The sequence below is a fragment of the Nyctereutes procyonoides genome, unplaced genomic scaffold (genome assembly GCF_905146905.1).
Source record: "Nyctereutes procyonoides isolate TBG_1078 unplaced genomic scaffold, NYPRO_anot_genome, whole genome shotgun sequence".
NCBI classification, from domain to species: Eukaryota; Metazoa; Chordata; class Mammalia; order Carnivora; family Canidae; genus Nyctereutes; species Nyctereutes procyonoides.
In genome coordinates this window covers 80,678,347-80,693,519 of record NW_026575146.1, presented here as the reverse complement: position 1 = coordinate 80,693,519, position 15,173 = coordinate 80,678,347, and the positions used below count along the sequence as shown (strand labels likewise).

General features: G+C 57.8%; 2 protein-coding genes across 3 annotated transcripts; both read left to right on the top strand.

Annotated features, from left to right (window-relative positions):
• Nucleotides 1-1,786: 1,786 nt before the first annotated feature.
• SPRED3 (sprouty related EVH1 domain containing 3) lies at nt 1,787-9,959 on the top strand. Of its 2 annotated transcripts, XM_055309562.1 has the most exons (5): nt 1,787-1,870; nt 3,075-3,243; nt 3,342-3,418; nt 5,619-5,762; nt 6,516-9,959. In XM_055309562.1, exons 1-5 carry the CDS (start codon nt 1,787-1,789, stop codon nt 7,179-7,181), a joined length of 1,140 nt encoding a protein of 379 aa, XP_055165537.1. In that variant the 3' UTR covers nt 7,182-9,959. The 2 variants fall into 2 exon arrangements, with proteins under 2 accessions (XP_055165537.1, XP_055165538.1); XM_055309563.1 differs by lacking the exon at nt 1,787-1,870 and having other exon boundaries at nt 2,147-3,243; nt 3,389-3,418.
• Nucleotides 9,960-11,906: 1,947 nt separating this feature from the next.
• FAM98C (family with sequence similarity 98 member C) lies at nt 11,907-15,039 on the top strand. Its single transcript, XM_055311289.1, has 8 exons — nt 11,907-12,022; nt 12,152-12,300; nt 12,381-12,515; nt 13,100-13,305; nt 13,920-13,997; nt 14,090-14,206; nt 14,395-14,562; nt 14,673-15,039. Exons 1-8 carry the CDS (start codon nt 11,958-11,960, stop codon nt 14,817-14,819), a joined length of 1,065 nt encoding a protein of 354 aa, XP_055167264.1. The 5' UTR covers nt 11,907-11,957; the 3' UTR covers nt 14,820-15,039.
• Nucleotides 15,040-15,173: the final 134 nt, after the last annotated feature.

Here is a 15,173-nt window from a genome sequence, read left to right as displayed (position 1 = left end):
CTGGATCCTGAGAAAATGGGGGCTGGGGGGCTGTTTTCTGGAGCCGTGACGGGCTCTAGGACCCAGCGGGCAAGTACGCCCGCCTCGCGCTTACCCCTCCCCCAAGCCGCCCCCTCCCCCTCACCCATCTTCCAGGTTCCCCCTCCCTCCCCCGTCGCCCCGGCTCCCGGTGCCCGTCTCTAGCGCCGCCGGAGCCAGCGAGGGAGCCGGAGCGAACAGGAGGAGGAGGAGGAGGAGGAGGAGGCCAAGTCGCCGCCGCTCGGAGCCCGGCCGGAGCCTCCCAGGCAGGTGCCAAGGGGGGCGAGGGGGCGGGGGCTGACAGACTGCCGGTCCCGGTGAGGGGGCGGCCAGGACCGCGCTGCGCCTCCTGCCCACCGGGGCGCCCCCCAGACCGCGGCTGGAAGGACAAGGGGTTGGGGGCCCCCAAACTGCGCGGCAGCCATTTGGGGTACCAGTCTCCATTTGGGGGCCTGCACTTCTCCGAGGACGCCCCATTCATAAAATTCCGAACTGGACCCCCACCACCGAGGAACTCTGGGGACCACTCCCCCAGGGAAACAGATGTGCGGGGAGCATAGGGCATCCAGAAATCCCGGCGTCCCATCCCAGCTAGGCCCTGGGGGACCCCTGCCCTCTTTCTCTGCTTCACCTGTTGTCGGGGGAGGCGGGCGGACAAAGGAAGCAGCATCACGTGACTGCTCATTCACAAAATCCCATCCCATTGAGAAAAGGGGGCTGGGGGCGCTGCGACCGCCCCTTCCCCTCCCGATGGGCCGGGGAAAACCGGCAGCCGGCAGGTGGGGGGAAGGGGCTAGAGCTCGTTGCTTGGGTCCCTAAGGTTGAGACGCCAGGGTCCCTGCGCTAGGTGGTAGTGAGGGGCTGGACGCTGATCCCGGTTACTGGGCGGAGGGCTACGTCCCCTGAGCTGGGGGGCGGGGTAAGATGGTTCTGAAGGATGCTGGGGCGGGGAGGGGGAGGAGGAGGGATCAATTCTCCACCTCCCCTCAATCTCTCCCCCTTGCCTTCCCTCGGCTGGGACCTGAGGGAGCAGGCTTGATTTTTGTGAATGAAATGCGCTCTGGTTGTGTCTCGGTCGCCCGTTTCTGGCTTCTTCTGCCTCCATCTCCCTTTCGGCCTCTCTCTGGCCATTTCTGGTTCTCTCCCTGCTCCCTGCCCATCTCCCGTTGCTGGGTGACTCAGTGAGCTTTGCATCCGGTCTCATTCATAAATCCGGGAAGGGGTGGGGGGAAGAGAGCCTGGGTTTCTCACCCAGCCAGTGGCCTGGGCGGCAGAGTGTGGAGGCAGTGTAGGGGGGATCTGGAGCTGAGTTGATGGGCTCTAAGAAAATACATATGCGCAGGCACCCAGCTGTGAGGGGGAACGATGGGTGGGGCTGTGGGAATGTGCTGAGGGAAGGGAAGGAGACTGGGTTGGTAGGGGAAGAGCCGGAGGGGGAAGGGAAGTGGAAAACCGAGGCTGTGGGGGTCAGGATGGGAACGATGGGGAAAGAGACGAAGGTGGGTATGGAGAGGAGAGGTAGATGTGGAGAAGGTAGGCACGGGAGAAAAGAGGTGGCATGAGGAAGAAAGAAGCCATGCTGGAAGAAGGTGGGCATGAGGGAGCAGGCAGGTATGTAAGAGAAAGTGAAAACCGGTGCCCGAGGCCGCAGCGGAGCCAGATGTGAGGGATGAAGAGGGGAGATGAGGGTTGAGGGCACACTGGACAGGAGAGCAGGGCCGGAGCCCACTGACTGTGTTGTGCCTGTCTCCCCACCCCCTCCAGGTACATGGTTCAGGTCCGAGCCGTGGTGATGGCCCGAGATGACTCCAGTGGGGGCTGGCTGCCTGTGGGGGGCGGGGGCCTCAGCCAGGTGAGCGTTTGTCGGGTCCGAGGGGCCAGGCCCGAGGGGGGGGCCCGCCAGGGGCACTACGTCATCCACGGGGAGCGCCTTCGGGACCAGAAAGTGAGCCACCCTGGGGCGTGGGGGTAGGGTGGGGGCGTGGGGAAGTAAGGGGATGGGGCTGGGAGTGCAGAGATGAGGTCAGGTCATCTCCCAGCCCACAGTCGATCCGGGGTGTGGGATGTAGTTTGGAAGTGTCTATCTGTGATACGGAGAACAACTGGGAGCTTTGAGAATATCTGGGGTATCAAGCAGCTCCTGTCCACTGCCGTGGCCTGATGGACGACTGTCACAGCAGCCTCCTCACAGGTCTTGCCATGCTCCTGCCCTGTCGCCCCCAACCTCAGTCTGTTCCACAGGGGCCCTGCTAACACCTGACTCAGATCATGTCCCTCCCTCTGCTCAGAACCCTTCTGTGGCTCCATCTTGCTCAGAGATCCTTACCAGGAGGCCCTACACCACCAGCCCCTGTCTGCTCTAAGTATATATGGAGGCATTTGGTGAGGGACCGTCTGGATGTGTCAGATAGAGTTTATAATCCTGAATGTGGGTTCAGCAGGAATATTCGGGGCTGCCTGGAATGATGTAGAAGGACAACGTTGAGGCTTCAGCTAGGGATGTAGTAGAAAGACTTGGATTGTTTGAAAAGGCTTGGGGGTCGGGTTGCATCTCAGAGCAGGGGTCAGAAGGAACAATGTAGGGGGGTTTGAAATGGTGTGAAGATAGATACATGGTGATATTGGGCGAGGATGTAAGGAAACATCTAGGGTGTTCACCAGCATCCGAGGGGAAAATCTATGGGAGTTTGATAAGAATTTGGGGGTAGCATTTTGGGACGTTATTGGGGCATCAGAAGGAGATTAGCTGTAATATTTTGAGCTGTTCAGGAGAGTTCGGGGAATATCGAGCCTAAAGGAGGGACACTGGGTTATCAGAAGGGGATATGGAAAATATAGGGATCAAGGGGCTTGGGGGAAATATTGAGGGTATCAGAGGTGTGCTCAATAAAATTGGGGAGTGGTGTTGGGTGTTGACCAGGGTTCAGGGGTACACCTAGGATTGACAAATGAAGTTTGTGGGATACTGAGGTATGCAGATATGCTGAGGGTTGACAGGAAGTCACCAGCATGGCTGGTAGGGGGTGTCTGATCTGGTCCCCCTCCTGCCCCCTCAGACCACCTTGGAGTGTACCCTGAGGCCAGGCTTGGTTTACAACAAAGTGAACCCCATTTTTCATCACTGGAGCCTGGGTGACTGCAAGTTTGGACTGACGTTCCAGAGCCCTGCAGAGGCTGATGAGTTCCAGAAGAGCCTGCTGGCCGCACTGGCTGCGCTGGGGCGAGGTAAGTGGCTGGATGGCGGGCACTGGAGGTTGGGGTGGAGGGGTGGGAGGGGGGCAGGGGCCCAGGGGACTCACTGTCTGCCTCTCTCCCTGCCCCAGGCTCGCTTACGCCCTCTTCCTCCTCCTCTTCCTCCTCCCCTTCCCAGGACACCGCAGAGACTCCCTGCCCTCTGACGGTGAGTCTCCAGGATGCAGCTCTGCTGGGAGGGCCGGGGTCTGTTTCCATTCTCCAAACATTCTTGAGCATCTCTTGTGTATCAGGCACCACGCCACATGCTGGGGACACAGATTTGGGCCCAAACTATTGGTGTCAACTTAATGCCAGTTATCCTAGTTTTCCTGTTATGTGGTGGGTCACACATTCATCCCAGAGTATTTATTGAGCACCTTCAAATAAGTAGTGTTTTGGGCACTGGGGATACATCAGTGAACCAAACAAAGTCCCTCTCCTCATGGAGCTTCTATTCTAGTGTGGGAAGGCAGAAAATTTAAAAATAAAATAAAAGATAAGCTATACCTTTTATAGTGAACAAATTAATGACCAGCCCATCCTTCTAGTTCCTCAGGGTCGCAACCTTGAAGTCATCCTTGATGTTTTTCCTTTTTTATGCTCCTCATCCAATCCATCATCAAATGTTGGCTTCATTTTCAAAATGATTAGAATCCCCTTCCAAACCTGGTACTGTCCAACCCCATCTCCCAACTGGAGGATCTCAGTTATTGTCAACTGCCCCCCTCCTCCTACTCCCTACTGTCTGGAAGTTCCCTACACGTAGCCAGAGGGACCCTATTGACATCTAAGTCAGATCATGGCCATCCCTCCACTCAGTCCGTCCAGGGGTCCATCTCACTCAGGGTAAAGGACAAAGCATATAAGGTCCCCTACCATTTGGCCCCCTGTTCTCCTTTATGCTCACTCTGCTCCAGCCTCACTAGCCTCCTCATTGTTATTCAAACACGGCAGGCGGTTCTATCTCAGGGCTTTTGCACTGGCCTTCCTTCTGTTTTGGAATACTCTTCCTCAGATTTCCACGTGGCTCACCCCCTTCTGGGTTTTATACACATATCACCCTTTCAGCGAGGCCCTTGCTGAGTAAGCTGTTTAAAACTGTGATCTCCCAATGCTCCCTACCTGTTCTAATTATTCATCTTCTAAGATAGTTTCCTAATTTCCTTTCTATATAGACAGTTTTCTTATCTGTTAGTTTATTGCCTGTCTCCTGTGCTAGAATGCCAGCTCCAGGAGGGCAAGGATCTTTTTGTTGCTTTCTTGATGCATCTCCAATGCCTAAAACAGTGCCTGGTATACAGTGAGTGTTCAGTAAATATGTGTTGAATAAATTTATTGAATGAATAAATGCACATAATGTCAGATGCGATTTGGCATTTGCTGGGAACAGTGGGAGTTGCTGAGACTTAGAAGAATGAAACTGGTTCCCAGGCAGAAAAGCGGGAATCTCAGGGTAATGGGAGATGTGGGTGGGGCTACAGAAATCCGTGCAGACAGGTCCCACACATTTCATGCTTCCTCAAGAAGGATGCCCTACTTTCCATGCTCCATCTTACATCCTCACAATGGCCTTTGTGAGCCTGGCATGTCGTTGGTGCTCAATGAATGTTTACTGAGCAAATGGATGAAATCAGAATGACCCCCAAAGTTACAGAAAAGAAACCAAGTGTCTGAGAAGTGATGTTTCAGTGTATAAAGGACTGTTGGTTTGGATGGGAAGGAACCTCTTCCTGGTGGGTGGAATTGCCCCAGTGAAGGTGTGGTGGTGGGAACAAGTCAGGACCGTGGCTGTCTGGCCAAGGGAGAGGGCTTCTTCTTCTTCTTCTTTTTTAATATTTTATTTATTAATTTATGAGAGAGGCAGAGACATAGGCAGAGGGAGAAGCAGGCTCCCTGGGCAGAGCCCAATGCAAGACTCCATCCCAGGACCTGGGGATCACGACCTGAGCCAAAGTTAGGTGCTCACCCTGCCCCCCCCCACCCAGAGGGCTTCTGAGAAGGGAGAAAGCTAGTTTGATGTTCTGTAGGTTAGCCAGCTGAGCAGAGAAGAGGGGGTCCAATAATAAAAAAAAAAAGAACCATTTCCAGCTCTTCCTGTACTTCAGGCATTGTGTTATGCCCTTGACAGTGGGTCCTAACCACATCCTTATGAATAGACACTATTATGATCCCCATTTTACAGAGAAGGAAACTGAGGCTCAAAGAGATGAGGTCACTTGCCGGAGGTCACACAAGCAGTCAGTGGCAGAGCCGGGGCTTGCCCCGAGGCCTGTCTGGCCGCAGAGCCCTCGCTCGCCACGGGAGGGGGTCTATGTGAGGGCATCGGCTGTGCCCGGTCCGGCTCTGAGGCCGCCACTCTCCCCCAGTCCCACGTGGACAGCGAGTCCTCCTCCAGTCACAGCCGCCAGGAGACGCCTCCCACCACCGCGGCGGCCACTATCATCACCGTGGAGTCCGCTTCTGGCTTCGGGCCGGCTACGTCCCCCCAGCGCCGCCGCTCCTCCGCGCAGGTGCGACCTCCCACCTCCCACGGGCGTCGGGGCTGGGGGGCCTCCGGTTGAAGTGGGGGCAGGGTGCCGGGGCCCTGAAGTAGGGGAGAGCTGAGACCCCAGAAGGGCCAGAAACCACAAACAGATCCTAGAGGCTGGCTGGCTGGAATTCAGGGCGGTGTGGTGGGGACGGTGCTTGGGGACTCCGGTTCCTCGGAGGGTTGTTGAGGGCTTCTCGTGTCTCCAGCGCTCAGGGAGATTGTGGAAAGTTCTGAGCTCTGAATGCAGGAGGTTTGGGGGACGACTTGGACAATGCTTCATATTAGGGAGTTTTTCATGCTCGTGGAAGGGGTTCCTTAGACTGCTTAATTCATTAGGAGGGGCATGGACTCTAAAGGAGTTAAGGCTCCTTGGGGACTGGACTCCTGCGTCCTGAAGGGGTGCAGAGCTCCCAGATTTGGGGGTAGAGGGTACTGGATGCTGGGACTTCTTGCATCTTGAGAGCGGACAGGACTGAGAGCCTGGATCACCGGGTCCTTAAGGAGAGGGCTTGGTGCCTGGATTCTTCGGTCTATTCTTGGATTGGAGAGGAGTGGGCCGGGGGCTTAGAAGCCCGAGTGCCAGACGCAGGCACTCAGGATCCCAGCACAGCGTCCTAGGATGCACGAGGCCTGAAGGCTGGGTCTCGAGCCTTCCGAGACTGGGATGGATTGCGGTGGAGTGTGGGGGTTCATGGACCCTGCTAACCTGTTCTCCTGTCCCTTCGTCCCACAGAGCTACCCTCCGCTCCTACCGTTCACGGGGATTCCGGAGCCCTCAGAGCCCCTGGCCGGGGCAGGGGGCCCGGGCTGGGGCGGCCGTGGCTATGAGGATTACCGGCGCGCCGGGCCGCCCGCGCCCCTCGCCCTGTCCACCTGCGTCGTGCGCTTCGCCAAGACCGGCGCGTTGAGGGGCGCAGCGCTGGGGCCCCCCGCTGCGCTACCCGCCCCTCTCGCCGAGGCTGCGCCCCCAGCGCCCCCCGCTCGCCCACCCCCGGGCCCCGGGCCTGCCCCTGCGCCCGCCAAGGCCTCCCCCGAGGCGGAGGAGGCGGCGCGCTGCGTGCACTGCCGGGCGCTCTTCCGCCGCCGGGCCGACGGGCGCGGGGGCCGCTGCGCCGAGGCCCCGGACCCGGGTCGCCTGCTGGTGCGCCGGCTCAGCTGCCTGTGGTGCGCCGAGAGCTTGCTCTACCACTGCCTGTCGGACGCCGAGGGCGACTTCTCGGACCCGTGCGCCTGCGAGCCGGGCCACCCGCGCCCCGCCGCGCGCTGGGCCGCGCTGGCCGCGCTCTCCCTGGCCGTGCCCTGCCTCTGCTGCTATGCGCCCCTGCGCGCCTGCCACTGGGTCGCAGCGCGGTGCGGCTGCGCAGGCTGCGGGGGCCGCCACGAGGAGGCGGCGCGGTGAGGACTGCCTGGTGGGTCCGGTAGCTGCACCGAGGACCCCAAATTGAGGGTCCAGGACCCTGGACTCCGCTCGGACCCCCAAACCCAAACCTAGGCACACCCGGAACTTGGAGCTTGAGTTTGGATTGAGAGACCCCAGACCTGAAACCTGGACCCCAAATCTAGGACTGAGAGACCCCAGACCCAGCTTCATTGGGATGTCTGTCCAAGAGGTTCCAGGCATCCTGAGTTCTGGCATCCCCATCCTGCCACCACCCCCTCCCTGACCTAGACTAAGGAGACTCCAGGCATCCCCAGACTCTTCACCTCAGGCAGGCCGGGGAGCACATGTATCCCTGAGAGTCACAGGGCCGGGCCCCCTGACTCCCTGTTCAAATAACCAACCCAGACCCGGTCATGCCTGACACCATGAACCCTCAGCCTACAGTTCCGGAGTTAGTCAGGAGTTGCCAATACCTGACCCTGCCTGCATACAATTATTCCTGCATACAGTTAGATCTTGAGACCATAGAACCCAGATTCACCCCAAATGGTCCCTGAATGCTCACCTAAAACTTGGGGCACCCATATCTGCGGTATTCTTGTAGCCCCCAGGACCCTGAGGCACCAAACCCTCTTGAGATGCCCTGAGTGCTTAGGTATGCCCAAACAGATGTTCTCTGACCAAAATGACTTGGGAGACCCATCTCAGAGCCTCCATCTATGCCCCTCAACCAAACTCTAGATGTCACACTCCCAAGATGCTCTGGGAGCCAAGGAGTGTAGACCCACCCACCCCAGACCAGTGTTCCCAGAACTTTGGATCTCACATATAGGACTCTGAGGTGCCTAGTACTCCCAGATGTAGTACTGAAGGCCACCAATATATTAGGGCCCAAGACACTGGTCTCAAGTCCTCAGATAACCCTCTTTCAAAACCCCTTAGACTTGGGATTTCAAGCCCCAGAATGGCCTGGAATCTTTGGCTGCTTTGTACCCATAGATCCCCAATCCCCTATAAAAGCTGGAAGCCCAGCTCCCAGGTGATGGGATGTTCATCGCAACCCAGACCTCTCATCCCTCGGCCCCCAGCTCCTGAATGACCCGGAAGTACTTTGGGAGTACCAGTTCCAAGACCCCAAGGTGCCATCGGTCCCTCAAATTCAGGGCTTAAGCCTATACAACATTGGGATTGTCCCTGACTCAAGACCTTGACCCCTCCATACAAGATGGAACTGAGGTGCTCCAGGACCGTAGCACCTTCAGATCCCAGATTCTTTGGACTTAAATCTCTTAAGGCTGATATTCCCGGAGACTTGCTGCCCTTGAATCCTACTGGCCATAAGCCCCTGAAACCCCAAGGTCCCAGACCTCTGAATTCAAGCCCCAAGCATCTCACAAAATTACTCGGGTTTTTTTACTTGGGTACAAAAACAAAAAAACATCATTTTGAGCTCATGTTTCTGGATTCCAGGACCACCCCAGATCTCCCCCATTCCCATTTCTAGGACCTGGCACTGTCCTAGATGATTGTGCAGGCTGTTTACTAAGCAAAGACACACAGTCAAGGTGGGGGTGTGGCTGGAATTCACACCGCACTCTGCTGGCTGCACTGTGCACGGAGTCACTTTTTAGGCTAGTTGTGGCTCTACACACGCACACGCACACGCACACGCACACACGCCCCTCTTGCACTCTGCCCCCAGCCCTTAAGCCCCAGCCTCCTAGTCCAAGCTTTTTATGTTCGGCCCTGTTAACCCCTTCCCTTCCATCTCAGAGTTGGGGGTTTGAAAGCCGGTTTCATGGCCCTCTGTGATGTCACAGTCTCTTTTCCCTGAGTGGAAGGGGACTTTCAGGGTACCTCAGATCTGATGGCCTGAAGTGGAGGACCAAGGTCTTGGAGAAAGACAATCTCAATGCTGTATGGGTTTGGGACCTGCACGTGGTCCCAAGCATCTGGAAATGTGCACTTACCTTTCTTCATTACCCAGACTTGGATGGCCTTGTAGGGGTTCAAGGGATAGGTCAAGGGGGTCAGAGGGCTAGATCCTTCTGTCACTTCCTTTAAATTATTAACTATTTATTACATCCGGAACCTGTGAGATTCCGCTCTCCCAACCAGACCCTGGGATGGGTGAGAGAAAAGGGGGATGTCCCTCCCATCCCCACTCTGCCCAGCTCTCGTCACTGTCAGACCCACCAGAGCTGAGGGCGGAGGGACCAGGGGGCTGGGGCAGCCTGGGTCCCCATCCCCCTCTCTGTGCCTCGGTCTCCTCCCTTCCGTGGTGGGCGGGGGGAAGCTCCATTCTTAACCTACCTCGTTTTGGGGAGGGGTGGGACGGGGACCAGAGTGCTGTAAGGTGCTGTGGGATCTGCGGATGAAGCGGTGGGAGCTGGGGAAGGTTCCCCTGGCCCCCACCTCCCAGCACCGCCTCTCCCAGGTCCCCCAGTCCTGCTCCCTGCTGATACCCACCTCTGATCCATGATTACTCTTCATCACCCCCAAATCAGGGGTGCATGGAGGGCTGACCCTGGGAGCCAGGAAGACCTCAGACCCTGGAGCCCCCAGGCCCAATTTCCCAGCTGCTTGCCCCTCAGATTGGATGCTTGGCCCCCAGACTTGGGGGAGGCACCCCGATATTTATCTTCCTGATCTTGATTCCAAGCCAGTCTGTGACCTCAATATTGTTATCGTCAGTGCAGGCTGCCGTGGCGGGGGAGGATGGGGGCCAAAGACCCAGCCTTGTCATTGGGGAGGGGGCATGAGATATTCGCTCCAAGAAATGTCTGTGACAAAGTCTCAGCCTGTGTCCTTTATTCACATTGGTGCTCCCCATCCCCTCACCTTCCTGAATCAGCAGAACAGTCTGCTACCCAATTCGTCCTTTCTCCTTCAGATCCTTTAGTCCTAAGCAGACCCTCCAGCTGAGTTTTATACATTCAGTCACTCAAGTACACTTACTGAACACCCGTTATATGCCAGGCCCTGTTCTCAGCACCCAGGATAAAGCAGTGAACAGAGCAGACAAAAATCCTTTCCCACGAACACCTTATGAACTTTATAGGGAAGGAGACAATAAAGGACACGTTAGAAAGGATATGTACTGTAGGGAAAAGCCGAGTAGAGATGTGGGATAGTCATTTTTAGCCAGGGTCTCCAGGAGGCCTCACTGAGCAGCTGGCATTTGAGTAAAGCCTTAAAGGAGGCGAGGGGGGTCCCGTGGATGTCTGCGGGAGGAACATTCTAGGTAAAGGGGAACTGTCCAGTCAAGGCCCTCAGGGAGAAGCATGTCTAGGTAATTCTGAGGGACCTCAAGGGTGTGAGTGTCTGGAGGAGAGGAAGCCAGGAGGAAGACACTGAGGGCAGAGAGGTGACAGGGCAGATCTGTGGGTCCTTGCAAACCATTGCATGGATTTTAGTGGTCATCCTGAGTGAGGTGGAGATATGGGACAGCTCCATGCGTGGGAGGGCTGTGACCTGACTCAGGCGGTTTACCCATTCCCTCTGGTTGCCTGTGGGGAACAGACACGGGGATGGGTGGGTAGGGAGCAGGGAGGAGGCTGCTGTGATGGTCCAGGAGGAGACAAGGGCACATGAGATCAGGGTGAGAACAGTGGAGGCAGAGAGAAGTGGGCAAGACAATGGATCTATTTTGAAGCTAGAATCCACATAATTAGATAAAGACTTTGAAAAAAAAAAAAAAAGGAATCAAGGCCGTGACTCCAAGGTTTTGACTTGAGCAATTTTTAACATTTTATTAAGGTCAACAAATAATGGTCCTGAGTACCCCAGCCTTGGGGTAGGCAGCACCATGGAGGATTATAATTTTAACAAACTGCAACAAAAACAGCAGCAACACTAACAGTAGTAACAGGTTAAGCAATTAAAAGCATGGATTTTGCAAATCAGATCTGAATTTGAGTCTGGGCACCACCCCACATTCACTCTGATTTATCGTGTCTGAATTTCGGCTCTCCTCCCTAAAACGGATCTAAGATACTTAACCTAGTAGCACACACAAAATGCTCAATATATGTTAGTTATTGAGTACCCCTGTATGCCTACGGAACACACACATGTATGACTCTCATCCTCACAATCCTTAAAAGTGCAGTTTTATCCCCGTCATCCAGATAGGAAGCTATTTGGCGGGGACCCAGAGATGGGGAGTGGAGTCGAGTCCTACCCCCCAGGGTGCAATCTCCTAATCACGACAGCATGTTGGCCCTGCTCCCTCTCCAAGGCCTCCGGGGAAAGAGGGGTGAAAGCCCGACTGGTGCTTCGTGACGGATGGAGGCGGAGGGCGTAGCTGTGTCGGGGGTGGGTGGGTGGGAGGGGGTGAGCCGGCCTTCCTGAGTCCCTGACGTAATGCCAACCCCAAGCTGGAAAGGAGGAAACAAGTTTCTGCGTTCGGAGCGGAGTTGGGAGAACGACACTCGGTCTAGGGCGCTTCAAGAGCAGAGGGAGCCTGAGAAAAAGAAATCCGGTTTCTAAGTCGCAGCAACAGCGCCACCCGCTGGCCTGTCGCGACAGCTGGGATCCTGAAGGCACGCGCTGGATTCACGGGGCTGCGGCTTTTCCACCGTCTGGACCCGGTCACCCGAACCGCGGCGCCCGAGCTCCCCGCGCCCGCGGACCTGGGGGCGGGCTCCGCCGCCTCCTGCGCCAATCAGAACGCCGAAGGCCCTCGGGCGCTGATTGGTCGGAGCGCCGCGGGGCCGACTGCGCACGCCGCCGCTGGGGCGGGGCCTCTCGCCGGCCGGCAGGGGACGCGCGCCCGGCGGACAGGACGCTTCCATGGAGGGGGCGGAGGCGGAAGCGCGGGAGGGGGCCGCCGTGGCCCGGGACCTGCAGGCCTTGGGGTGAGGGGGACGGGGTGCGGCTGGGGGCGCGGCTGGGGGCGCGGGCGGGGGGCAGGAAGGGACAGGTTTGCCCTCCGCAACCCCTCTTCGCCTTCCCAATCCCCGCCCGCTGCCTCGGCCCCGCCACAGGTATGAGGGCTTCTCGGGGGCGACGTCGCGGGGCACCTCGTGTCCGGACTTCAGGGCGCTGTGCGCGCGGCTGGCGGCGGAGCTGGCGACGCTGGGCGCCCTGGAGCGGGAGCGAGGGGAGAGCGCGGAGGCGCTGAGGGCCGGCGACGGTACGTGGGCAGCGCCCGGCCCGGCGGGGATGGGGCCGCGGGGGCCGCCGCCGCGCCCTGACCTCTCCCGCCGCCTGCAGGCCCCGGCGCCGAGGAGGAATTCCTGCGACAGTTGGCCGGCCTGCTGCGGGAGCTGCGCTGCCCGGACCGCGCGCTCGGCGGCGGAGACGGCGTGGCCGCGCTGCGGGAGCCCGGCGCGAGCCTGCGCCTGCTGCGTGAGCCGGGGATGCGGAAGTGGGCGAGGCTCGGCCCCCGGAGGGGCGGGGCGGGCTCCGCACCGCCAAGGGGAGCCGGGGCTCGCGCCCCCCGGGGGCGTGGGCCGGGCCGTGGGGGTTAGAATTTTGCGGGGAGCGTCTTGAGGTTCCAGCGGGTCGCACTTGCCGTAGCCAGCCAGGTGGTTCCCCTGTGCGCGGGGTTCGAAGTCCGGGCGGGACTCTGCGTCTCAAAGTGGGTGGGGCTCGTCTTGGAGGTAGAGCCGGGGTTGGGGCGGAACTAGAAGGGCGGAGTGTTTGAAGCCTGGAGTGTTTTGTTTTGTTTAAAGGTTTTATTTATTTATTCATGAGAGACACACAAAGAGAGACAGAGATTTAGGGAGAGGAGAAGCAGGCTCCCCCCAGCTGGGAGTCTGATACGGGACTGGGTGCCAGCACCCAAGGATCACGACCTGAGCGAAAGGCAGATGCTCGACCACTGAGCCACCCAGGAGCCCCTGGGCCTGGAGGTTTTAAAGTGGAGCTTTTTGGCCCTGGTGGGTGAGGTGGTGGCCCTCCTTGATTGCACCGCTCCCTTTCCCTTTTAGGCTTTCTCTGCTCTGAACTCCAGGCTGCCCGCCTCCTCCGTCTCTACCCCCGGCTGGACCCCAGCCCCGCACAGCCCTGTGGGGAAGAGGCCGAGGAGGGAGCTGGCATGGTCCAGGAACTGGTCCTTACCCTCCAAGCTCTGGGGCTGCCCAGACCGACGCCTGGGACCGCCGCCAGCCGGCTGCTGTGGGAGTTGCATGACAAGGTAGAGCGCTGGAGCCCCTTCCGCGCCGGGCCACCCCATTTTCCTTGTAGGGGGAGAGTTCTTTCTCCAAAAGTGGTTCTGGGGGCAGCCCCGGTGGCCCAGCGGTTTAGCGCAGGCTTCAGCCCAGGGCCTGATCCTGGAGACTCGGGATCGAGGCCTGCTTCTCCCTCTGTCTGTGTCTGTCTGTCTGTCTGTCTCTCTGTGTCTCTCATGAATAAATAAAATCTTTAAAAAAAAAAGTGGTTCTGGCAGGAGTGCTCCAGCCACGGGGATGTTTTTCTTTCTTTTTCTTTTTTTTTTTTTAAGATTTTATTTATTTATTCATGAGAGACACAGAGAGAGAGAGAGGCAGAGACACAGACAGAAGGAGAAGCAGGCTCCATGCAGGGAGCCTGACGCAGGACTCGATCCCAGGTTTCCAGGATCACACCCTCGGCTGAAAGGCTGCGCCAAACCTCTGAGCCACCCGGGATGCCCCGGGGGATGTTTTTCAAGAGCCATGGCCACCGTTCTTGATTCCAAGGCCTGGGTCCTTGGGGCCAGGGGGAACAGGAATCCACGGAGAGTCTATCTGGTTTCTGCCCCGTCAACCTCAGACTACCTTCTCCCATCAGATCTCTGAGCTGCTGCCTTCCCTGCCCCCAGGGTTCCTGCAGCCCCTCCTCAGCTCCCCACTGGATGCCCCCAGATGGGTAAGACTGTGTACCACTGTACTTGAAGAGCATGCTCACCCGGAGATGGGAGCGAGGGGAGACCCTGGGTGTGACTGAGACCTTTTTCCTAGGAGGCATTGGAGTCTCTGTGCCAAAGGCTGGGAGATCAGTACTGCTCTCGCCGCTGCCTGCTCCTGAAGCGCCTGGACCTCACGACATCTTCTTTCCACTGGAGTGATAGGGCAGAGGTGTGGGCAAAAGACCCTGGCAGGACCAGGGAGGCCCTGCTGTAGGGGCTCCCACTACAAGGAGGAAGAGTGAGGGCCAGGAATATTACCTGAGAGCAGGTTTTTAGGATCGTGTAAGGTGTGGGGCTCTAGAATTCCAGGGCATTCTACAATTCTCAGCTCTGAGCTGGGAGTGCCTCTCTCCCCAGGCCCAAGGAGAAGCCATGAAGGCAGTGCTGATCCCAATTCGAGAGGCTCTGACCCCAGAATCAAATGTCTCCATCGCACATGTCCTGGCTGCCCGAGAGGACCTGTCTCGTCTTATCCCAGCCACCAGCAAGGCTGTCCGCCGAGGGACCTGCTGTGCCATCAACAAGGTGGGCACCTGGGAGTGGGGAAAGGCCTCCACAGCCTTGGCCTTCAGACTTGGCTCTCTGGCCCCCTTGTTCATTTTTTTCCCTGACACTCAAGTCTGATCAACTCCCAGGTGCTTATGGGCAACGTGCCAGACCGGGGGGGCCGTCCAAATGAACTGGAGGCTCCCATGCCCACCTGGCAGAGCAGAAGAGAGGATGGTGGTGGGCGGAAGGCAGGCCGCCAGAACTGGGGTCGCAAGAAGAAGAAGAAGAAGTAAAGAGGGACTGGTGGTTGGGTGGGGGGAGGGGTCCTCTGTGACATGCTTGATGCCATTGGTAATCCTTGGGGAATCGCTTTGAGTTTCTCTTGGCATCTGGCTCCCAGGCCCCACGTCCCCTGTTCCTAAGGTCCCAAATGCCTACCATCACCACCACCCCCCAGTCTATCACTCAACAACAAAGACCATGTTCTTTGGAAAATAAATTTAATTTATGACAGCTGTAGGACCTATCTCTGTGGGGGCCAGGTCAGGGGTGCTCAGGTTTGAGGACAGGCAGGGACAGCTTTGTTCCCTGGGTCTTAACAGGCCCCTGTTGCTCTGACCCTTACAGTCCTCTGCTCTTTAGCAACA

Excerpts from the sequence above, each read along its gene's own strand:
- SPRED3 (XM_055309562.1), top strand. The coding sequence starts at position 1,787 with ATGGTTCAGGTCCGAGCCGTGGTGATGGCCCGAGATGACTCCAGTGGG. Across the intron at positions 3,244-3,341 it reads ACTGGCTGCGCTGGGGCGAG|GCTCGCTTACGCCCTCTTCC; the intron begins GTAAGTGGCTGG and ends TCCCTGCCCCAG. Across the intron at positions 3,419-5,618 it reads AGACTCCCTGCCCTCTGACG|TCCCACGTGGACAGCGAGTC; the intron begins GTGAGTCTCCAG and ends ACTCTCCCCCAG.
- FAM98C (XM_055311289.1), top strand. The coding sequence starts at position 11,958 with ATGGAGGGGGCGGAGGCGGAAGCGCGGGAGGGGGCCGCCGTGGCCCGG. Across the intron at positions 12,516-13,099 it reads CGCGAGCCTGCGCCTGCTGC|GCTTTCTCTGCTCTGAACTC; the intron begins GTGAGCCGGGGA and ends TTTCCCTTTTAG. Across the intron at positions 13,306-13,919 it reads TGTGGGAGTTGCATGACAAG|ATCTCTGAGCTGCTGCCTTC; the intron begins GTAGAGCGCTGG and ends TTCTCCCATCAG.